Genomic DNA, 24925 nt, shown 5'->3' on the forward strand with positions numbered 1-24925 from the left:
CATGGTACTTTCACCTGTACGGATGTAGCTATTGCCTGGGGGTTTGTATCCCTCATCATGTGAGACCTGATTAAAATGAGAGATGTTTGTAGTGAGTTGACCTGAATTGCGCATCCAGTTGTACAGAGCACATGTGTTATACTTGCGGTAGGTAGTACACAGTTGGCGGAAGATTACAGCAAAGGTTTTGATCACGGCCCAGTCCAACCCTCAACTATTAAGATGCAACAGACAGGCGGGATTTGTCTGCAGACACAAAGAGTTAAGAGCATTATTTTCACTCTCCCTTCACCTTCCTTGACTCCAAACTTTAATAACAAACATGTGGGTCTAACATGGAGGGAAAATGCTCAAACATTCGTGGACTCTTTACAATCAGGAGGAAAGGAGTTGAAATGTTAAAAAAATCAGAAGACCATTCATCACAAAATACTGTATTTCATTGTGCCACACACCATTCCAAGTTGTTCCTATGATTACTTAGACGGAAGGGTTTGATACTTTCAAGAACCAAACCTTTTTTATAGAAGCAACTGAACTGATCTCCCAGTTAACAACTTTACAGTTTTGTTTTACTCCCACTGCTTGCTAAGTGTCATTTAAAGTAAAAACCAAGCACATGTTACCTGGTCAACAACATTTGTGTGGAAATGGATGGAAATTAAAAATGGAGTTGAAAGGAGTGGAAATATTGGATTTATATTCACAAGATGAAACACAACTCTAATGTTGCTCTGTACGGCATCTTGGTAAAAGGACAACACTTTGCTATTAAACAACACGCAGCTTTTGCCTGCTACAATGTCAAGCCATTGGAGGTTTAATTACATTGTCGTCGCTGACCCATGACCTACATGGGTGTAAAGGTTGAGGAACATGTTGCATTGTCTTCATTCAATGGTAGATAAAGGACATATTTCTTACTTGACTCAGCTGTGTTGAATCTGCAACCAATAATCTGCACTTTTACAATCAGAAAACAAGAACTCATTTTTCATTTTGACAGCGAAAGATAATGATGCTTCAAAGTTAAGTGAATATGACCAAACTCTGTAAAGTGCATGTTTGACAAGCAGAGGGAAAATCTCCAAGTGGAGACAACATTAATAATAGACCCAATTTCTTTTTGGAAGTGCAAGTCAAATCTGTTCAGGCTTTGCAAACTGTTTTGCAGTGTTTTCTACTTTATTGTGTAATCAAAAATATAAAGTAGTAACCTTTACTAGACTTCATATTTTCATCCTATATGCCTTTCTGACAACTATCAACTTTTGTTGTAGCTAAGGACACAGACACAGAAGTTTTATATGCTCACATCCTCACACATAAGACCCCTGCTCCCCACTGCCTTTACCAAAACACAACCTTATTGGTAAAGACTAGGAACATGTATTAAGCTCTAAAATACATATTTTTCCCTGCCGCTGTTTGTTTACTGTGCCACAGCCGTCAATATAAATGCTGATGCAGGATGACATGCAGCCAACCTTAGGCTCAAGAAAACCCAGCCAGCTGCTGATAGAATGACAGATGGGATATATACTGCAAATATATATAATGAGAGAACAAGAATCTAGAACATCTGGAGGCAAGACAGATCAGTTTTATCTACATAAGGGGAGAAAGTCTTCCTTGGATACCAGAGGCATAACAGTGATAAGTCATGTGTGGGTTAGAAAAAAGCAGATACCTGATTTCAGTTTCTGAGCTGGGCCTTCATTGCCAATCATGATTGTTTTTTCAAGAAATGCCAAAAACATGCAACCATTCCCTATTTTTACAGACTCTTAAATGTGTTTTGACTTTGCTTGCTTGCGTGTTTCTAACTTAAAGCCATAGGCAGGGTCTATTTACAAGAGCTTCACTTGGGAATATTCTTTCAACATCTTCAATTGCAGCAGAAGCTTCCCCCTTTGCTATGGCCAAGATCAGAGGAAAGCTCATTCTTTGGAAAAATTGAAAACATGCCCTTGAATAACACCTGTGGAGGTAAAACTTGGACAAGAAAGTTAGATATAAAGAGGCCCATTCACGTTCAGTTCAGGGGGAAAAGGGGAATGAAGCAATCAGGGTGTTGAAACAAGTGACCAAAACACTGTCTGTGAAGTTTACCGCATGTGGTTTACCAAAAATCCTATGAACATGACTCAATGGTTTACACATGTCTGACAGCAGAGTTTCACATGTGGCTCTATCAGAGTTTAGAAAGGTCATAAAAGTGTACGATAATTAAAAAGTAGATTAAACAAGGTTATAAGCCTGTGTGACCACTGATAACAGGTAAGGTCATAATTGCTGTTGTTGACATGAGACGTGACTACAGATCTGCAGTAAATAACAGCAGCTATGGAAAAACAACCCTCCGCAGTGAGAAGAGCAGTTGTTTTGTCTCACCTCACCTGCTTGCCAGACCATTAACAAGACAAGTATGAAAACATCCTCCTTCCTTTGTCTTTACTGGACATTTGAACCTTTAAATATGGTCACTTATTCTTTCCAAATTTTGCATGTCTAAAAATCTTGCATGTCTTCTAGGGTGTGAAGATGTGACCCATGAATATGATGCGTTCACACAAAAATGACAAATAAAATAGGTCAGTGCCTGTTATGGGAACTTCACTGGGACGATTTTGTGCAGTCACTGCAGAATGACGCCACCTACTGAAAGTGCTATACCTTTCATCTTATAATAAAAAAAATAAAGTTTTTAATCCTCAAATACATTTTCAAATGTGCATTTAATTAAAAGGAAAGAGCGGATTCCATTGACACATTAAAACAGAAGAAGCTGCTGTCAAGCATTAGACCTTCTGTCACTGTTTTCCTGCATTCACTTTAGTTTTCCACAGGCAGGATCCGTTCTTCATGTAGGTTCCCGCTGTGTTTCATGTGGTAAGGTGTCCCCCTCCTCTCCAATACTCCTACCTGCTCATTAGAAAGAAGCAAAAACCAGACCTTATCTGCGAACTTAAGATGTACAGTCAGTTTAACTTTTTACTTTAACCATCGAAAAGGTTTAATTCACTATTTATTTTATCATTAAAAGTAAATGTCATCCATACTTTTGTCATCATTTGGTCAGTAAAATGAATTAGAATGTTGTGCAACAGTGGAAATCTTTAATGATACCGGAAATCCAAAGACCACTTGCCGTTCAGGAAAGACAGGGGGCCTGGTGGCTCAGTGGTTGAGCATTGGGTTGGGGTGCAGAAGTCCCACCAGTTGTGGCCCCACCAGTTGTGGCCCCACCCAGCTCCACCCAGCCACCAAGAGCTACCTTGGGGCCGGTTCCGAGCACGGATAAGAATGGGAGGGTTGCGGCAGGAAGGGTATCCGGCGGAGAAACGCATGCCAAATCAACTTGCGGTACACGTTCCGCTGTGGCGACCCCTGAAGTCGTTGAACTTTTGACTTGCAGCTCAGGAAAGACTTTTAAAGCTGAGTGACAGTGCGCGCTGTCCTTTCAGCACCAGGCTTTTACGCACGGCCATAAGATACTCACCCGGAGACGCAGTGAAAACAAAAGGGTTTTCTAAGACCTAACAGCTAATGGCAACACATACATAATATGATATGATATGAAACACTGTGGGATACTGCCCGTTAAAATCGTTTTATAGACTTTAAAGTCGGGTTTCATTTGTTTTTGGGTGAGATTGCACTAGCTTTCCAAAACTTTTGTTTCCCCCTCATCTTATTTTCGTAATATGGTCTCACTAGTATCACTATCCTCCGTTTTAAGGGGGGGCACAGGAATTGCACGCCCCGACTTTAAAGAAAGCTAAACCAACTACAGAAGGCAACTACAAATTAATCACAGAAGCACAACCCCCCCTGTAAAACTCAGCTATGGCCTATAGTTTGTAGCTCTGACTAGAAGTGGCAATAGGTTTTAAAACCCGTGCGTAATTAATGTTCAAATAATCATCCTTAAACGGTAATTGTGTTTCGACTCCCTCGATGGATGTAAAGCCACAGTGTCTAAATGGAGTTATAAGTATCCCAAGAAGGATATTTCTGCTGAGATGCCGGTATCCGCGCCGTTTGCTGGCCTGATTACAAATTTCAGTGGAAGTATTACTATGGAAAACGCTTCCTGTAACCGCGCATCGCACAGATAAATGGAGTAACGGAAAGGAGGGGGGCGCAGAAAACTCAGCGTTCAACTGATGGTCAGCCAACTCAACTGGACTTTACGCGTCAGGAGTGCCAATAATGCGTCTTATTATTATCACAGACGCGGCGGAGTAGCCCACAGGGGACAGGTCACCAGGTCTGCGAGACAGAATAAAAAGTGAGTTTTTCTCCAGGGTGACCGAGCTGCTTCCCTAGCGAGGACGCACACGGATCCTTCAGCTGTTTCCCTCTCTCCCTACAGTCCGCCCGTGTTCAGAGGATGGCTACGGATGCTCCGCGACTGCTCTGACTTTACAAGTTTTGCTTATTCGACATAAGAGCAGATTTCAAAGGGAAAATATTTAGGACCGGACTGAAGCAAGGACCAGAAAGAAAGTTGTGCACAGTTCTTCATTTCGTTTTGCTGTTGGACGCACGGGACGTAATCATAAGAGGTTTAAAAGAGGCTACATAGGCTTGAAGGTACTAACATTTTTCTAAATCTGCGTTGCTGAAGATCTTTTGAGACTAACTTGCTTAATGTAAACTGTTTTCATGTCTATCTCGCAAAAGAATTCTTAATCCTGATGTCATTTCTAGCCGAATTCGATTTAGTTAAGCCACATTTAGGTAGCTAAAGCACTTCACACTGTTTCACAGCCAAAGCTGCTGCAAAACACTCAACGATCTGAATTTCAAACGGTTTCAGTAATGTGTGAAATCAATTGGCTTAATCACAACATAAAAACATCCCCATTAACAACAACAGGATGCTTGACATCCAAATTACAGTTGATTTAAACGATAAACAACTTTAGAGTCGTTGCACATATTGCTTGAATCAAAGATGGAGCAAAGAGTACAGTCAAAGTCAGATCCTTGTGTGTATTGTTTGTATTAGAAGCAGTGAAATACTCCTGTTTGTGTAAATGGGGTCTAGATTTGACATCCCTCCTCCATCTCTCTTGCAGGTGTCCAGTTGAGCTTTCTCTTAAAAGCTTTGGATACGCAGTTCACTCTTTTTGTCACTCCACGGAAGCTATGAGGGAATTGCGCAAGCACTTCACTATGGGACTGGTGCTACTGATGTGCGCTCTAACCGGCCACAGCAGCGAGAGCGCGCCCTCGGCAGCTCCCGAGACGCCGTTAACCTGCAGGGGCGTACAGCGGTATTTAAGGCGTGTGGTGGAGATTGTAAAACACGTGGAGGAGAGCCGAGGTCGCCACAGCGCGAGAACTGAAGCCCCGTTCACAATGCGAGCGAGGACGTCTCTGGTGGAGCCGAAGGATTTACGCCACTTGAAAATCAAAAACAAAGGGAAAGAGTCAGTCGGTGAGTGGCCGCTTGCCATCATCATGGGCGTGAACGCAGACTGCATCCCCTCATTATGGAGGTGGTTTGCAGCGGTACAGATGTTTGAACTTAAAACGGCTTGCATGATTAGACAGTCGATTAGTGATGTCAAAAAATGTTTTTCATTTAGGTGAATTTAGCTTCCTGTAAGTATGTGTTTTCAGATGGTTTGTGTGACTTAGGAAGTCATGAGAAAATCCACGTGAATAAGCAATGTAGTCAGTGACACTCCTTTCTCGTGTTCTCGTTCCACAGTCGTGATCCCCAGAGATGTCAAAAAGAAGGAGCCATTTATCAAACATATAACAGGTGAGGCATTATTACAAGCTGTGGTATGTAAGCATCTTTGTGTCAAATGTGTGAAAGTCAGAGCGAGAGAGAATGACCGAGGCGGCCAAAAACAAACGTCAGGTGAATCGCAGTCTTAAATGAAGGCTGTTAAAACACAGATCTGCAGGTGTCCACGGAGCTGGAAATGGTTTTAAAGCTTGTTCTCTTTTCTTTCAGGTCCGCTCTACTTCAGTCCAAAGTGCAGGAAGCATGTGTACAGACTGTATCACCACACCAGAGACTGCACGATACCTGCATGTAAGCTGCAATTACATGATCCCTTTTCAAAGCATACTGAGTGTCTCTTTGTGTTAGTTAGTCCCACGTCAGCACACTTCCACTCATGTGTAAATCTCTTTTTCATCTTCACTTCTCAGACTTCAAAAGATGCGCTCGGCTTCTCACTCGGCTAGCTGGCAGCCCGCAGTGCACAGAGGGGTAGCGCACAAGGTACTGTGACATTGTTCACCTTCAGTTTAAACATAAATGTTTATGTCTGTTTATTTTGAAGGCAAAATGAACAAGGTACAGGGTGCAGGTAGGCTAGATCCCAACAGCAAATTTGTGAAATTGTTCAATTCACAAAAGCAAGTGACAAAGTGGCAGCAGTGAGTATTTAGATCATTTGATTAAGTAAACGTAACAGCAGAACAGTAAATAAACTTTTACAAGTAAATTGATGTAATAAGAAGTATTGGATGCCAACCACATATTTCTTATTGGGGATTTCCATCATGTATGAGTAGCAGAAATGTAACATGAAAGAACAAGAATGTAGAGCATCTGGCTCATCATGTTTTTATGTAATATATGTTGTAGCAATGTGGTGTTGCAGTGCAGTAAAAAGTGAGAGGTACCCTCTGTATTAAGTTACAGTACAAGTGGGCACCAATCAGCCACTGGCACCTGTGGGATATTTTAAAAAGCCAGTGTCAATTATTGACCTTGGGAGTAAGAAAAATGGTATAAGTATAAGGATCCGACCAACTGTGACATAGGCCAATGGTGGCAGCACGACCGGGTCAGAGAGTCTCTAAAAAAAGCAGATCCTGATGGTGTTCCCAGTTTGCATTGGTCAGTACCTACCAAGAGTGGTCTAAGGACAGAGAACTGGGGTCATGGGGGGCCAAAGCCTATTGACGTGGGTGGGGAGAGCTACTGAAAGTGTTACTGTTGGCTGTGATCAGCAGGTTTCAGAACATTAGCATATGGTACTGTAGAACTACAACCTGGTCAAAGTACCCAATACTTAAAGTACATCAAGTAAATCAAATGTTTTAAGTATATTTAATTAGTACTTGGTTACATGTTGTACATTTGTGGCTTCTTCACTTTGCAGCAAACCTTGAATTTATTCCCACACTTGAAAATGGCAGAAATAAAATAAAAAAAATACGAGGCACTTGCATTTTACTTACGTATTTCCATTTTATTTTTATATATATTTTATATATATTTCAGGGATAAATATTTCTTGCACCCTTTCCCACTAGATTTACTGTTAATACATTTGACCCTGCATGAGGTGAACAGCCAGCTCTACCCTCCCAAGCTACAGCAGCCCCACTAAATATTTAAATATTGTAAAATTAATGCAGTGTTATGGATGAAACTACTCCAGAAATATACAAATAAGTTAAATGCTCCACCTCAGCCAGCTACAGTCTTAACATGCTACTTACACATTATTCTATAAGAACACTAAAAAATGGGATAATGTATACGATACAACGGTATTACTTTTGCTTAATTGGAAGATCTAGCTATTGAATATTGAATAAGACAAATATATATATATATATATATATATATATATATATATATATATATATATATATACATATATACACACATACATACATACATACATACATACATACATACATACATACATATATATATATATATATATATATATATATATATATATATATATATATATATATATATATATATATATATATAGTAAAAGATTAAAGTTAATTTGTGCAACTTAAGCTAATTCTAAATCAGTCCTCTCCCCTCTGCCCAGTACTCACTCTCTCTCTGCTCTGATACAGCTTTGCTTCACTCTTTTTGTTCTGCTCTGTTCTGCACAGCCCTTCAGATAGTTGTCATTATGAAATTAAATAAGAATTGATGCTCTTCTCTGATTGGTCAAAAAGGCAAGCCTCACTCAGAAAGCCTTTGCAAGCTAATGTCTCTGCATCACTGCCAGTGATGTTCAGAGTGTGGGCCATGGGAGGCTTTGATAGCACCTCTTCACATTAAGAAGTTATGAAAAAGAATATTGGAAAAATGTTGCCTATTGTACCTTTAAAACTGAATCCTTTGCAAATACAGGCAGTATTAACAATTGTTTACACTAGTGGTTAACTTGCTGTGTTGACACTCACAGGCCTTAGCAGCAGGCACAGCAAGAGCGGCAGATCGATGTCAAATCAAGTTTCTCATATTATTGTTTGTGGTGCTTTTTGGCAAAAGAAATGACCAAGTTCTGCCAAGTGGGAGACAGTGCTGAATTTCACTTCCTTTTCATTGCAGGTTGAAGCCAAACATGAGTTCTCCAATAGAAAAAAAAACTTGGGAAAAAAGTGCCTTGGACAATAAGAGGGAAGCCTAAAATACTCCAACCATCCCCGACTGATATTAGGCACAGTATTGTCCTTCACTGAGGCCTCTCCTGCTAAGGCGTGGATTACTGCCACTACCAGCTCTCACGTCGATGACTGGCTGTCACCACGAGGGAGCAACCCGGCAACAAATCCAGACCAAGAAAAAGGTGGTGAAACTGAAGAGTGGGAAAGGAAAAAGAAACAAGTGAACAAGGCTGAAAGACAAAACTCTAGGACATTTTTCTTTCTTGATGGCATCCAGAGATGTTGCTAAAACAAAAAAAAAGGGATTATGTTTTTTATTGTTGATTACTTTACGAAAAGAACAAAATCCAATTTAAATATGACTTGCCTTCTGCTACTGGTTTGCTCTGTATGAGTAATTCAGGTTGAGCCCATCTTTTCTACTGCAATACCTGTCACCCAGACGAAAACAGAGCCCCAGCTCGTTTTCATAGCATAGCGTCAACTACTCGTGCTCATGCTGAGGAAGAACTGTGACTAAATTATAGACTGCATGAACAACTGTCTGCGTCTTTGCAAGACATAAAAAAAAAAGTCACCGGCCTCACGTGGACGCTGAGTGGTACAGTTTATATTTGTATATATGAAGTATCACAAGGCTCCACTGTACTTAATGCAGGCCATGACCATTTAAAAAAGGAGTAACATGTACATACTATAAAGCAAACCATAAGAGGAGCCCACCTATTTACCATAAATTAAAGCCACTGGCATTTATCAAATGCGTGTTAAATGCACATACTGTATATATATTTAAAAATTGAATATATTTAAATAAATTATAAGATTAGTACATATGTTGTCTCCTGCATTATTTTGTTTTACATTCCCACCCTAGTTCTAGGACTACAGGTTTGATGAACCAAGACTGGAAACTGGAAAACAGCTGGCCTGAGCCAGACTGCTACGACCACAACTGTGTTTTTAAGAACTTAAGAACTTAAGAGCTTATTTGTGGGACAATTGTTTAGTTCTGTGTAGGAATCGGGAAACCAGTAGATACTACAGGAACTGGTCCTGGGCAAAGAAATAATCCAGGATCTTAGCCTCTGTAAAAAAAAAAAAAAAATCAAAAATCAATAAATTATTTTAAATATATTAATCTAGATTTAACATGCTAGGAAGTTGAAGATGCTGGTAAGTGAATCTAATTACTTTTAGGCTCAGGTATATACTGTACAGCGTGGATTCAGTAACTCTCATCTGATTCTCTGTGATACTGAAAAGCATATTTCCCAAAATGTCAAACTACTCCCTTAACCAACTTTGTAGCCATCATTTGTTATTTCTGTCAGTGAGGAACTTCTCTATGATGTGCTTTGTTTCAGGGTTAAATAAAGCACAGATTGGACCACACGGTTTCCAAAAGACATAAAACCACTTGCTTTATACATAGATTTCCACCGAAGTCTGAGAACTAGAGAAAGGGAACCCCATTAAACAAATGAAATATTAAAATGTAAACATTTATTTATTGTGGAAAATTCTCTTCAATATTAAATCAACTGTCTTTATTACAGAGCTTTCAATATTTGTGTGTGACAAGTGTACGAACGTGTGCCTTTATTAACTAGCAGGATCCAACTTTTACAAAAATATAACTAAATTAACCATTCCAATGACCGTCTATAAACACTGCACATCAGGTTGGAGGGATCCTAGCCAGGTTTCTTCTTTGAGGACAGACTCAGCTCAGGGACACTGTTTGGCTTCCTTTTATGAGCTGCTTGCTTCTGGTCTTTCAACAGCATTTCCACAAGATTTTTGTCAGCACTTTGAACAGGCCACTGTGACATTGCTAAATATTCAATTTCTGTTTTGTCTTTGGTAGAATAATGTGTGTGTTTAGGGTTGTTGTTTGCATGATAGACTTTAGTTCATGTATCGATAATTTCATAATTTCCTGTAGAAATTTGAAGAAGTTTGTACAGTTCATACAACTCAACTGTACAACCCAGAATTTATAGCTTCCTCAATAATGGAAAGAGGTCCTGGTCCAGAGGCAGCAAAGCCCAAATAGTCCACACGTCCTTAAGCAAACTTTGATGGGCAGTAAAGGTTTTTTGTTTTTGCATAGTATTGCTTTCCTCCCTGCAACTCTGCCAAGCACATTATTGTTGTTCAATGTTCTCCTGATGGTGGACTCAAAAACAATATTAGCCACTGCAGGAATGGCCTTTAGTTTCCTAAACATTACCATTGGGTTCCTTGTGACCTGCCAGACTCTTACACACTTTGCCTTTGGTCCAATCTTTGTTGGTTGACCAATCCTGGGGAGGGTAACAATGGTTTAGAAAGTTCAACATTTGATCTACGTGACAGTTCACTGGTAAAGTCCAGAGTTATTAGAAATTCTTGTAACCCTTTCCATCCTTGTGGGCATAAACAACTCTTCTAAGCTCTTCAAAAAGAGATTTCTGTTTGACCCATGACACACTTCTACACACCTTTGGTGCGAAGACCACATTTGACAGCGAAGACCCAGATTTAAATCAGAGAGGATCTCAATGGTCAGAGCATTGGGCTGCGATACAGAAGGCCGGGGGTTCAATTACCACCCCATCAGGTATGGCCGCACCCAGCCACCAAGGGCCACCTTGCTGCCAGTTCTGAGCTCGGACAAAAGATAAAAGAGCATCCGGCGTAACAACTCATGCCAAATCAACGTGCAGAATCCCTTGTAGCAACCCCTGAAGGGACAAGCCGAAAGCCGCTGCTCTTTAGAAGCTCCCAGACTCACACCTGGTTCTCATCCTTTCGATTCAAATGGCTGTAATATCCCCTTTAAATAAACTGATCATCCTAGAGGATCACATACTTTTGTCCCACAGAGTGTGTTTTTATATTATCTGTTTAACTGTGTTCCCTTCATATAGTTTGAGGTCTTAGAAACGTGATCACCTTTTAGTTCAGATTTATGTAGAAACAGAGAAAACTTTAGAGGGTTCATAGTCACCACTGTATATCTCCCATGGTCAAAACCTTACGGTGTCAAACTGTCTCACACACTGCTCACAGTTCAGGCCCTTTACAAATACAGTGTTGATATATAATATTTTACGCCTTGTGGTAATTTGCGAAGAAAATATCTGAAGCATCAATTGTTGAACAAAATAATCCTAGAGTGGTATTAGTGAGATTACAGAATCAATGCTTGCATTTAGACTGGCATTAACTTTGACCCCAGTGCCCACCTTTGACCTCAGAATTGTTCAGTCATGCATTAAAATCTGCAGGATATTGTCATTCCTATAAATGGTTAAACATATTCGCAAAGGTTAACATGAATGACTTTCGGAAATAAACGCTGTAATAGTCTTAAATCATTCATTTTATTAATCACCTGAATTTAGGTCTACGAACAGCATTGTTCTAAATGTACTGTGCAGTTTGTATAACATTTACAACACTGAAACAAAGTATTCTATTGATAAGTGCTTATGTGACACAGCCAATATATTTGGTTGATTATTTATGTTTATCCCACAAACTCAGGAAAATTTTCAGCTGGGGCGTCGTTAGGAGTTTGCCTCTAGAAATGCTTTGCAGCAACGTACACACTGTTCGTACACCTTTTCAAAGTCTTCATCATTTCCCTAAGAGACAAAAAAAAAAAAACAGAAATGAAAGCAAATTTAAGCACTCACAGCTGAATCATTAAACAAGTATGTTTGATTATTTTAATTCACTGACACAACATAAAATAAACTATTATCTGACACAACTGTAGAAATGTTTTCTCTGCTTTGTTTTAAAAATACAAAAACTATATATTGTGATGTTATTACTATTATTACTCCCCAAATGACTTAAAAATGTTAAACTGATGGAAAGGAAACAGGTCCCAGAATTATACTAACTACCATCAACTTGTTGTGTGCTAAAACCCACACGCACATTTGATAACACAGCAATAATAATGTTTCATAGATTTGTATGGGCAAACCTTTCACTCTCTTTGCTTTATTTTACTCCATTACTCCCATTATTACAACAATACGAAAAGTTAACTGTTTATATCAGTTGGTATCACAAAGTAGTGAATTCAAATGGGCAAAACTGTTAATTGTGTGTGGTAATAACAGAAATTGTATGGACAGGAAAAATGCATTGGCACCTTATTTGTGTCAATACATTTGCCTCCATTTACACCAACAGGGAGTGTATGGTGCTTTTGCTGCCAGACCATGTGGTTGCTGGCAACAGACCCCAGCCCAACTGTAAAAAGTATGTTCAAACAACTATTGGTTCATGCCACATCACAAATATTTTGACTTTTTTTCCTTCTAGCATCCTACCCCAGAAAACATAGAACAAGCTATATTACTCTTTGGTAATCAAGCATTTAAATACATTTTACAGTGATTTCAAAGTAATTAAATAACAGTTGTGTAAAATATTTTATTGTGATGCGTACTGAATTGGAAAGGCTGCATAGCGAAGTTCTAGGGTAACACATTGTTAATAATTAGGGCACAAAGAACTGACTTGCTGGCTTTACAGTCCACTGTCTTTTGTTTTGGAGCTGTTTATTATATTAAAAAATGCCTGGACATGATCCCATTTCTCCCTGTGGAGAATGAACTCTACAGAACTCCCACATACACCTGAAGACTGACATGTTCTGTCCAAAGTCATTGTCTTTAGGCCAGTGATCAAAATGTTGGGTTCTATTATCCTGTCTATAAAACCATGATAAATCGTGGTTTACACAGGTACTTGCATTCATTGGTAGCAGAGAACATTACAGTTTTCTCTGTTCCTTCTAGACCCAATTGGATTACTCACATTGACCTTTCATCATCAGTTTTAAGCCTAGTTTCAAAGGCCTGAACATCTTTTTTCTAATTTGTTTTCTTTTGTTTTTTTTTTATTATGGGGAATGAAACTTTTAGTCCTTGATGAAGTGTCTATGATCCAGTTAGAAACAGTGATGGGCTGTACTCCTAAGCGGCAACTGTTGCATAAAAATCCCAACGACACTGATAGGGGTTGCTCCTGCCACAGACCGTATTCACACAGTCCCGGTGAAGCTGATTAACAGAGGTTGTTGTCAACAAACCTCATTAAACTCCAAATAAGACATAAATATTTTTTAAAAAGAATGTTTAATTCTAAAAAAGGCTTTCTTTGAGCTCTCAAATCACCCAAACTAAAAGTGAATATATATGTTTAACAAATACTATTAAATATGCTAACAATCAATTTCTTTCATTTTTTACTAATTCAAAATAAGGACAAATACAAGAACAAAAAACACTTGCAAGCATTTTTATGTGACGTGACTCAGTTGGTGTCTGATGTGCCTAATGCCACTGACAGGTGATTCCTTGTCTGGCATAAACGGATGTTGCGCATTTGATGCTGCATTGGACATCAGTGGATATCTAACCTACACAGGCAGCTGACCTGTCCACTGCTTAAAGTTCAGTCTGAGTTTTCATTTCTTTGAGCTCTGTTTAGGAAACCAATGAGCTGCAAAGCATTGTGCTACCATAACAAACAGTAATGCCACCATTTTTAATATAGTGAAACAGTATTTAAAAACTAAATATATTACATCCAAATCATCCATCTTCTTTAGTATGTTTTTTGTAGTATATTTGACTACTTACATAATATGGGTCTTTGATGATCAGCTGCTTCTGAGGGTCATATGAACCAAGAAGCTCAATCTTTGCTCTATGGTTTTTCACAGAGTTTGCCTTCCTTTTCAATTCACTGTGAAGACAAGAGAAAACACATGACTACAAGACAGCAGAAAAGAACACACAGAACACAATAATGCGCAAAATGAGAATAACATCTCAACTTGTTTAAGTCAATATCGAAATGCAAGAGCAAACCTCAAGCTAAAAACACAGGTTTAAAAGTAAATGAAATTTCCATTTGACAACAATGTAATGACAACAATCAGCTCTGTTAAAAGAAAACTAAACATGGAAAGGGTACTCTGTCTAGGACAAGGTTGCATTTTCTCAGTCTGGTCAGCTTAACACTTGTGGAGAAAAAAAAAGTATGTGGGAGACAGAGGAAAAAACTCCAAAGACGAGGCATCCAAGGAACTCAGTAAGCTGATTACAGATCAGATCTGCCACAGGCATGTGATTTCAAAATTATCCCTAAACTTTCAAAGTAGCAAAAATATCCCTCCCCCTAACCTTTGGTAAGAGCTTAAGACAGGGCTTAGCAAGGATATTGCTCATTAAAGAGAGGCATTCACCTACACATTATAGCTCAACGCTACCACCAGAAGTTGCACATATCAGTATCAAGAACAGGACAGCAGGACAATCCAGTTTGACCCATATTCAAGGCAATGTTTTTTTTTTAACTAAAGACATTATAAGTAAGACAGGACATGTAACACACGACACCTGTGTTTTCAGCAACTGTGATACACATTCACAGAAAAAAAAACCCTCACTGCTGCTGTGGTCTGAAATTACTGTACCTCAAATTGCTCTCATCCATGCAGAGAATGTACTCAAAGCTCATGAAGTCTTCTCTGGTAACCTGGAGGAGGAGAAGAAATACAAAAAAAGAAAAGAAAATTACACTGGGCTCTTCAAATACAGTACAGCCTGCAGAGACTCCTGCTTCTTTAAAAAAAAAAAGAAAAAATTTTTGAAATCAATCTACAATACAGAAAACCGGATGTTACATTTAGAAGCAGCAACAAACAGAAATACAGAACTACCACATACACCTAATACATCTAATTTCTGTTGCTACAGTAACTATGGGCGTTGTCAAATCAATTAGGACTGAAAACTTAAGCATACAAACTTTAACATGACTCTGAACTCACAGAAAACTACGTTATAAAAAGGGGTTTAAGTGGCACATCTGTAAGCATCTGGATAAGTGTTGAACAAACAGCAATATAAAAAAAACTTTAAGGTTTATGAGGGTCAGTTTCTAGGAATAGGAATTTTTACAGTGGTACTAAATCCATCTCTGTATTCCCAGAGTGCCTAGTTTTGGCCACTAGAGTCTGATCACATTTTTTTCCATTTGAACACTGTCTGACAAAGGCGTGACATTAACCATTCAGGAATTACAGCCATCTTCATACACACAAGCACACTTTTGCTGGCTCACAAGTGAACAAACTAATATAATTACAAACATAAGGTTTGTCGTTAATACTTTGATGAAAATCTTTTTGACTGCCTGAAGTCTGGAACCCATGGACATGACCAAATGCTGAGTTTCATCCTTTGAGATGCTTTGCCAGGCCTTTACTGCAGCTGCCTTCAACTGCTGCTTGTTTGTGGGTCTTGTGCTATTTAAGTGAAAACCTACTCTATTGGGGTGCGACCAACTGGCTGACTTGGCCATTGAAGAATATCTAATTTCTATGCCTCTTGAGTAGCTTTCGCTGTATGTTTCGGGTCATTATCCATGTGTAATAAGATACAACATCCTATCAATTTTGCAGTTTTGCAATTTTGTTTGGTGGACAAGTTTGCCTCCACCATGTTTGACAGATGATCTGGTGCTGCTTTGGATTATGAGGTGTTTCTTTCCTTCTTTACACTTTTCTCTTCCCAACTGGTACAAGTTAAAGTTGGTTTCATCACTCTGAAGTATGTCATTCCAGGATTGGGCGGGCCTTTCTGTTATTGAGCCTTACCAGTTGTTTGCACCTTGTTGTTAAGCCCCTGTATACATACATATACAAGTACTTTGACTGTACTTTGATAATGACATGAATACCTCCTTTCTTCTTGACTTGACTAGATGCTGTGAAAGGTTCTTTTTCACCATGGACAGAACTCTGTGGTCATTCACTTTAGTTCTTTTCAGTGCTCTTTTCTGTCTTTTGCTGTTGCGAGTCTCCATTTAATTCCTACTTTTTAGACATGTTTCAAACTGTGGAACTGGCCACTCAAAATGTTTGTGCTATGTCACTGGTGGATTTATTTAATTTTTTTCAGCATATCCACTCAAATGCATAGACATCTCTTTAGACCCCATGTTCTGAGTTACAGTGAACAGCTATGAAATGCAAATTTAACTGTCAGAACCAACTTCTGGACCTTTCATCTGCTTGATCAGTGAGTAAAAAAGAAACATGTCATAACTGGCCATGAAACTACGTGTCAGCCATTTGTTCCATTATTTAAGAACCATTAAAAATGGGGTTGTATGTAAATAGATAGATGTAATTTCTGAATGGTTAATGCCACACTTTCGTCCAAGCTATTGAATTAAACCTGAAAATCTCAACTCGCTTAATGTGGTGGTGTCCAGAAACCAAATGCCAAAAATATCTATGACAGGTGAAATTAATGTAATTACAACATAATGGATTTTTGGCAAAAAGTACTCATTCTTAAAATGTTGATTCAATGATTATACATTGAGTGCAAAATTTAATTTCAACTCTCTTAAATGCAATACTTGGTTGGCAATTTTTGATAGGCCACTCCACAAAATATGTCATCTATCACTTTGGATAAAGTTGGCTTTGTAAAACAAACATGTTTGTTTTTTGGGGGGGATACCATGGTTTTTAAAAAACCTCTCAGTTGGCCTGCCCGCTTGGATACTGGCAGCAGCACAAGTTCAGTTCAGAGTAAAAACTTAACAGGTAAAAGAGGAAAGCAAAGACCAAAAGCCACTGAAGAAAATGACAAGGGTGATGAATGAGAAGTGGAATGACCAAAAGACTGTCACTGATAGATCTTGTTGGGTTTATGCCAAGGGTTGAACCTACCCATCCCTGCTTTGAGGAGATTAGATGAGGGTCTGACTGAGAGACAACCCAATGAGACAGCACATCTCAAGCACATAGGAACATAACGTGTTGTTATTTGGGACACAGGGGCGTGAGAGTTGCACTGAGGAGGAGCCAACACAACATAATGCCCTACATGGGCAAACATCTTGCTGTGATTTTAGGCCTGTGTAAGGATTTAAAACAAATGTTGCAAAAGTGATACAACATTTGTTCAAGTGGCTTCATTAATATTTTAAAGGCAGTATAGGCATAGCAGTAGAGCTGGCCAAAAGGTACTTTATCAATTTCACAAGAAAACAATGCATACAAATAAATAAAAAAACACTGCAACTGCTCAAACAGCATTTGCATTAAAGGCATATAGACACAAAGACAAGACTAAATACACAGTAGTATTGGCAAATGCCACCTATCTTATTTGGTGGCTGCAATTTAAGCCTGTATTGTCTGAAGTAAGTCACATGATCTTTTAAACTGTACTGTTGGGTCCTCAGAAGCTAAACCCAGCTGTTGTGCCCATCTACAATTCACCTAACAGTCACAAGAGGTCACTATATCTCATGTTCAAGCTAAACATGCTGTACACTGAACTTTACATTTACTGGTTAAATAATTTCACTAAGTATAGAAGTTTAGAACTTAGAATTTCTTTCACCGTATATGAAGGCTTGAAGGCAGCGGTCTGTTTGATGTAATGTAATGTAATTACATTAAAAAGCTGTCATGTCTGTCAATTACTCATTCAAGACAAAAGAACGTCCCTCAAAAAAGGAGTAATTTTAGTTAACTAGTCAGATGGAAGACATGAAATTCCGATCACATTAGTTATCAATAACAGTAAAAACTATTACAAAACAACAGTTTTATTTTGGGACATAAGCAAACGCAGATTCATGGGGGTTAATACTTTACTGACAGTTGCATATGATTTTAAGTAAAGTGCAAATAAACAGGAATTAACATTCTATGTGCTCTTGTATTGTAGGGTCCATTTGTTCTGCTATGAGATGCTGACATAAATAACAATAGATAGGCAATAGATAGGCGTTACAGGCTGTAAAAAAAATTATTATTATTAAAAAATTTATTAATTTACTTTTTAAAACTGTATTTATTGATTAATTGCTCAGGTAAATAAAGGAAATGAAACGTTTAATCAAAAATTACTGGTCAGATGAGGTGATAGTAGCCAAGGGACATCTGTTTGTACCTGTCGTGCCCTGTGGCTCGTCTCAATGTCATGCTTCCTTAAGCAGGCCAGACCGCGGCTGTCCGGTGAGCTGCCTATATTCCAGTCAGATGTGGCAGCACTGTCTATGACCCACTGCAACAACAGAGAACAAAAAAGGGGGCGCTAGCTACTGGGTGTAGAGGTGGGTGGTCGTACCTGCCTGGCAACATGCCTCATTGGCACGCCATGGCTCTTCATGCAGGCTTGACCGCGGTAGTCTGGAGGATTTCCTATCTCATAGGTGGAAGTGGCAGCACTGTCTATCCTCCACTAGGCAGAGCAGAGCACGGGGAACAACAACACAGCAAGAATGATTCACTCTCTCACACACATAGAGAAGCTGTAGGTGGTACAGCATTTCCACCAGCATTGTTCACTTTTGGACAGAATCAGGTGGGACTTCACAGGTAGATTTGTGGACAAATGCTCTTAACCAAATCCACTACTCATACATGATCATTAAAGGGTGCAGTGAGGGAAATATTTTGTATTATTAAACCATTTCAGACTCTCAGAATTTCTCTGAGACCTCACCGGTACTTCATGTATACATTTTGCCATAACAACAATAACAAAATATTGAATAAACATATCTTCACTATTTTGTGATTATCAGCCAATAAATTGCTATGGTTAAGAGTTTTAATGTGTAACCAATAATCATTTGGTTTCATGGGTTAATAATAACAACCAGTGGAAGATTCAAAATTACTTGGCAGTAAAGCAAAATTAATGTAATTATGTTTGTGACATACTGTCAAGGGTATTCTTGATAGCATGTCATTTAGTTGTACTGAATTGCACACTCTCGAGAATAAATATGCAAAATAATGACGTCCAATTCTAACATTTCAAAATGTAACATTGGAAAAAAACGATACCAATGTAATAATCACATAATGACATTACCTTGTCAACAACACCAGCATCTGTTGTCATCTTTCTGAATACCGCCTCAGCAATGGGAGAACGGCAAATATTTCCTGTTAAAAATCACAGCTTTATTGCATTTATCTATAAATCTAAAATGTTTTTTATTAAAAATCAAGAACTTTTATTTATTTTTTAGAGACCCACAGAAAATCTGTGAAAGGTTAAACAAACTTTCATAAAAACACACAACCCTGATGATGTAGCCGTGATTAATGGCAGAACAGAGGACATTGGAATAGGAACTTTTAAAAACAAAGTTCAAGTTTGCAGGGATATTCTAACAAATAAAACCTCAAAATATGCTAATTTGTCCTTTAAAAAACTGTGATTATGTTTTGGTATTGACATTTTATAGATCAAACCAGTATAACAGGTTCATGGAGAAACTAATCAGATATTAATGAATTGAAATAAAGCTCCTGGCCTAACTAAATTATCGATGGGATAAAATAACTTTATAAAATAAAAAAAAATAAAATAAAATTTGATGTTGTGTCTTAAAAAATGAATTCCAGTTTAGTATGCTTGTCTGCACAAGATTTGTAAACTGAAAAGAAAATAATATTATAGATGGTCTGACATCTTTGATTGATCTGTGATTTATGTCAGACAAACCCCGTCCATGGTAACGTTATTGCAGGTTCTACCTAAACTTAACTACAGCTTAAGTACTTGAATTATTCAGTTGAGCATACAAGGCTCTTGCTAAATTAAAGTACTGAGAGCATTAGCGCCAAGCACAACTGTAAGAAGGGCAATAACTAAGTAGCTTTCTCTGTGGACTATCATACCCGATAAATATATTATGAAACTTTCTGGACAACACGAAGAACCTGAACCCATTTATTTCTCTAAAACTAATCGAAGTAACGTTACTCAGCATCGCAGCAAAACACACTAATATGGCTTCCGGTCACACTTGAATATACAACAACTGTTTCACCAAATTTACCGGGACTTATATGTAGTTAACTTTCATTGTTACCATAACCATTCATGTAACAGAGCAACTTAGCTAGCGTTAGCTAAGACACTTTAACTAACGCTCGTATGTGATTCTAACAACGCTTAAATTAAATTACTATCATATTCTAAATTAATATATCGCTTAATATTTGCTGAATGATTGAGTCATTATATTATTTTTCATTTAAAAGATTTATCATACCCAAGCAGACGAACAAAACAGATTTCGTGTTGTTGGCCGCCATCTTGCTCTTAAAAGGTCCTGTGTTACGTCGTAAGAGGTGGCCAACTAGTGCCTGGATAAAAATGTAGCTTTTTAAGTACTTTTAAGACCATATTTTGTGCGAGGTTATTGAGATATGATGGAACTGCTGCTGATATGCTAATAGCCGTTATAAGTTCTAAAATCAAACATTCTCGCCTCCCATAACTTCTCAAAGCTTTTGACAAAATCTTAAACCACAAGACACTTGTTAAATGGTAACTACAGTAACTTTCATTTGCAGAAGACTAGGCAGAAAATCTTTCAGTTATTTAGATGCTCATTTACTGCCCTAGTTTGCATTTTGAGGTTTTAAACAATTATACTTTTGACCTTTTAAGACCAATAAACATAAGATTAAAAAACCTGGCAATTGTAAAGAAACTTTATCGCTTCACACATCCTGACAAAGGCATCAAGCCAGTTGTGTTGGTCTAGCAACGTTCTTTATGCTATAATTGTTGATGGATTTTGACCTCTTGATTTTGATTTCCTTTATTCATGCTCCTTGGCACTGGGTAAAGTTGTGCCAGAAACAGTTGTGCAGTTGACTTTTCACTTAGCCTACTGAGCTGAATATTTACTTGCTTGTTTTCTTAATCTACCCCAAGACAATTTGAGGCATATAATATACATATAACGTTGCTTTTATTTTACAGCTATAGCTATCAATTACAATGGAAATTCTTATACTAGACTAGTATAGTAGACTAGACTATGTTTAAAATGATTGGTCATAGCATTTAATGTATGATGCAATGTGTCACATGTACATAACATATACAACAACAGGGAATACACAATTAACCAGTATTACTAAAATGATACTTAGAAATATATGCATCTGTAACATAAATTTAGAACATTCCAAAGTGGCCCATTTGTCTTAAGAAGTAATTTTAACTCAATACAAGGGCATTTTGCTTATATTTATATCTTCATGTGTTTGCCAGACAGGAAAGAGCAAATTTTTGTTGATCTGAAACATGTGAATTTGGTTTACTGGTCTGTAACATTTTATTGCTATACAAGTCAACATTGGCTTTGAAGTGCTGATGATAAAAGCTGATGATAAAAGATAAAAAGATAAAAAGATGATAAAAGTAAAGTCACAGCGAAATAAAACAGACCTTTATTACCTCATCAAAGAAGTTCTCAGAACTCACATGTTAAATAGAGAGACAACTCGGCTACCGTTTATCCATTAAAAAGTGTAAATCAACAAAAGTAATTTACAGTTTTTGTATGACATCAGAATACACCATTAACAAATCTGAGCTTGAGCTCACCACAGATACAGCTGGGAGATCTGTGGGATCACTGAAATTCATCCTGTGGCCTTTATCAGACATTGGTCTCACTTTATGCTACGATGTTTGACCTTTGTGGGAGCAAAGGCCAAGACAAGCTAACTACAACTAACTACACAAAACACTTAAATGTTGTGATGTCATAATTATGTTTCCTTAACAGGAGATACTGGAAGGTCAATCTCCACCCACTGAAGAAAGTACAGTAGGACCCAACAAAAACCTTATAGTATGTTACCGCATACTATGTGTGTGGCATATAACATTGTTACTGTTACTGAATGTTTACTGTATTTCCTTTATTTTTTTAACCATTTTCTTACCTTAGAAGATACAGAAATGTTAATTCTGACAATTGATATGCAAAAAATTGAAATAAAAGACAAGATGTGGCTTTAGTATTACCATTTCTGTGGTGATGTCTATCATATGTAATCACAGCATCCTAATGCTCAGTGTATTTCGCAGAGAACAGGTCTAACAAGATCTGAAACGGAACTGAGTCCTAACTACAAAGCAGCTGTACCTGTTTCTCAGCCTTATGTTTGCTTTTTGTAACAAATTAACTTCCTGTATCCAGTACATTTAGCTTGTATGTGTTTTCTGCTTAAGTTTCCTGCACTGGGGACTTTTGGTTATTATAAACAATGAATATGAGAGACTCTAGGCTGGTGTGGTCAAGCACATTGTGAAATGATGCTCAAAATGTTTACAAATTAAAAAACAGACTTAAGCTAGTAGTACTGATAGAACTACTGTGTAAAAATAGTTTTGACAGTTTTGACCTCAATGGTTGAGTCTGTTCTTTTAAACGTTTTCTCAGATTATTTTTTTTCTGATGTCTCTGAGCTCTGACCTCTGAGAAATGGGATATTTTGTTTCCATAGCCTTATTTCTATGAGGAGAGAAAAAAGAGAAAAGAGAGTATGAGGATCTCCTTTAGATCCTCCTCCTCCTTGTCAACCATTTTTATAGACATAAATGGAAACAAGTAAATACATTTTTCTGATCTAAAACAAAATGATCTACATGAACCCAGAAGACTGATTTTACTTATTTTCAGTTCTTTTCTTAGCTGAGCATCAGCTTTATCTTAAGAAAATAAACTAGCAAATGACAGCTTTTCATTACTGGTCATACTCTCACTGAGTTCGTGTTCTCAACCCCCTTCTATGCAATTAGCACAACAGCATTATACGAGCCAAAATGTATTTCCTGCAACGGAAACTTACTGGATTCAATGAACACAATGTGTGACAGACAATGAAAAGAATGTGGCCCCTAGTTGAAACTTGTGTTTGTTTTACCCTGTAAAACGTATATATCTATGTTAGAAGATAAACTGTTTGGACCCATCCTGAATATTATAGTTATGTATTAATGACTTTGTCAGACTTTCTGAATATAATTATATAACTATAAACAAACAGTGTGCTAGGACCAAGTTACAGCCTATTTTCTAACACATACTATATGAAGATTTCTTTCTGGTCACTTAAGCCATGTGACCTTAAGTCCTTTTAGGTTTGGTTTAGTTTCCATGAAGGAGCAACTTGTCTCTTTAGCTGTTAAATGCATCAGTGTTTTCACTGGCTAGTCACTAACTTTGTCTGTCTGCCATTTGCTGCAGAACAGACAGCTCACAATGTTCATAACAGCATGTCAACTAAAACCAGCAGCCTACTGTGGCTGAAAACAAGTGATGATGAGAACAACGAATCCTAATGTTATAGGCTTTAAAACCAAATGAATTGTCCTCACTATGAGCAACAGCTTTTACATTAGTTATTTGAATCATTACGTAGTGAATAGTGAATTTTAGAAAGAAGCCCCATTTTATGTTGGTTTTATGAAGAAGCTGAATTCTATTTATTTTGTTTTTTTGTGCTTAGGCATAAAAAAATAAATAGAATTAATTCAGAATATTTGTTGTACCGTGAAAAAGCATTGCAGCAGTCACTCTTCAAACACAGTTTTCACAAATACAGTAAAATGAGCTTATGATAAATAGATCCTGACTAATTCAGTTGGAGGTGAAGGTGACCTTATATTCCTGGTAATTAGCGCATGCATGCATGATTAGCAATTATCAGTTACTTTACATAACACTGAAACAATAACTGTAAGAAAAGGATGGCTGCAGCAATTATATCTCATAATTTGTGAGTCATTTTTATTTGAGTCAGCCAGTTTCATTCACGTCTCAAGGATGGATGGTAATTATTGTGAATGAATCAATAGGAACACAATTAGCAGATGATGTCTCATATTAAAGTGTAGAATGTGTTTTTCCAACTAGCTGCGTAAGTTAAGAATTAAACAAAGGTGAGAAGGCTCAGGGGAAAAGAAACTAATGGTGTCAGTATTCATGTTTACTCTGCTGTCCTCTATCCCTGCTCCCTCTCTCTTTTATCCGATCAGGCAGAAATAGATCTCTTCTCATCTCATAAGTCAGACAACAAGCCATGTGTACCTATTAGCCAAGGAACAGAAAAAGATTGTACATAGAGGATTGTACATGTATCCTCGTGACACTGTGAGAATATTTTGGACAGGAATCACTTTGCCCGAATCTTCAAAATACTTTTTTAAAACATTTTTTTAGGTAATTTCATGCCTTTGTTAGAGAGTTCTTAGCACGATGAAAAGAAATGAGAGAAGAGAGAGCTAGAGCATAACATGAAAACGGTCTCCTGCCAGGATAAATAAGCAACAGAAGGAAAATTGCTATGAAATTATTAATTCAATATGGTTATTGGTCATTGCCCATTTTCAGAATAAACACTGCGGTAAATTTAACTGGCCAGAATCTCAAAATATACATGTATTACAAGGGACTCTTAATTCATATTCATCAACAATATCCACTGAATTCAAATAAATATATTAAAGCATTCTCATACATGCAAGGAGTAATTATTTATAGTTCTGCATACCTCTGTTTAGGCACATGAAGACACAATCTCAAGGAAATCACGATTAATTCTAAGCAGAGGTCAAGGAAGTTTAAAGCTCAAGTAAACACGAATGAATCC

The 24925-nt window shown here is 37.7% G+C and overlaps 2 protein-coding genes across 3 annotated transcripts; one reads left to right on the top strand and one right to left on the bottom strand.

Annotated features, from left to right (window-relative positions):
* Window positions 1-3352: 3352 nt before the first annotated feature.
* On the top strand, window positions 3353-9229 carry LOC137103069 (ALK and LTK ligand 2-like). The gene is made up of 6 exons (XM_067483088.1): window positions 3353-4599; window positions 5088-5449; window positions 5726-5779; window positions 5978-6058; window positions 6178-6250; window positions 8345-9229. Exons 2-5 carry the CDS (start codon window positions 5158-5160, stop codon window positions 6240-6242), a joined length of 492 nt encoding a protein of 163 aa, XP_067339189.1. The 5' UTR covers window positions 3353-4599; window positions 5088-5157; the 3' UTR covers window positions 6243-6250; window positions 8345-9229.
* Window positions 9230-11752: 2523 nt separating this feature from the next.
* acp1 (acid phosphatase 1) lies at window positions 11753-20627 on the bottom strand. Of its 2 annotated transcripts, none has more exons than XM_067482415.1 (6): window positions 20521-20627; window positions 19329-19402; window positions 18399-18512; window positions 14894-14955; window positions 14055-14160; window positions 11753-12035 (listed from the first exon to the last, which is right to left on the bottom strand). In XM_067482415.1, exons 1-6 carry the CDS (start codon window positions 20561-20563, stop codon window positions 11958-11960), a joined length of 477 nt encoding a protein of 158 aa, XP_067338516.1. In that variant the 5' UTR covers window positions 20564-20627; the 3' UTR covers window positions 11753-11957. The 2 variants fall into 2 exon arrangements, with proteins under 2 accessions (XP_067338516.1, XP_067338517.1); XM_067482416.1 differs by lacking the exon at window positions 18399-18512 and adding an exon at window positions 18576-18689.
* Between the last annotated feature and the right edge of the window lie 4298 nt (window positions 20628-24925).

The sequence above is a fragment of the Channa argus genome, chromosome 17 (assembly GCF_033026475.1).
Source record: "Channa argus isolate prfri chromosome 17, Channa argus male v1.0, whole genome shotgun sequence".
NCBI classification, from domain to species: domain Eukaryota; kingdom Metazoa; phylum Chordata; class Actinopteri; order Anabantiformes; family Channidae; genus Channa; species Channa argus.

Excerpts from the sequence above, each read along its gene's own strand:
- acp1 (XM_067482415.1), bottom strand. The coding sequence starts at position 20,563 with ATGGCGGCCAACAACACGAAATCTGTTTTGTTCGTCTGCTTGG. Across the intron at positions 14,956-18,398 it reads CGAGCCACAGGGCACGACAG|GTTACCAGAGAAGACTTCAT; the intron begins GTACAAACAGAT and ends CTCCTCCTCCAG. Across the intron at positions 12,036-14,054 it reads TCATCAAAGACCCATATTAT|GGAAATGATGAAGACTTTGA; the intron begins GTAAGTAGTCAA and ends TTTGTCTCTTAG.
- LOC137103069 (XM_067483088.1), top strand. The coding sequence starts at position 5,158 with ATGAGGGAATTGCGCAAGCACTTCACTATGGGACTGGTGCTACTGATG. Across the intron at positions 5,450-5,725 it reads CAAAGGGAAAGAGTCAGTCG|TCGTGATCCCCAGAGATGTC; the intron begins GTGAGTGGCCGC and ends CTCGTTCCACAG. Across the intron at positions 6,059-6,177 it reads AGACTGCACGATACCTGCAT|ACTTCAAAAGATGCGCTCGG; the intron begins GTAAGCTGCAAT and ends TTCACTTCTCAG.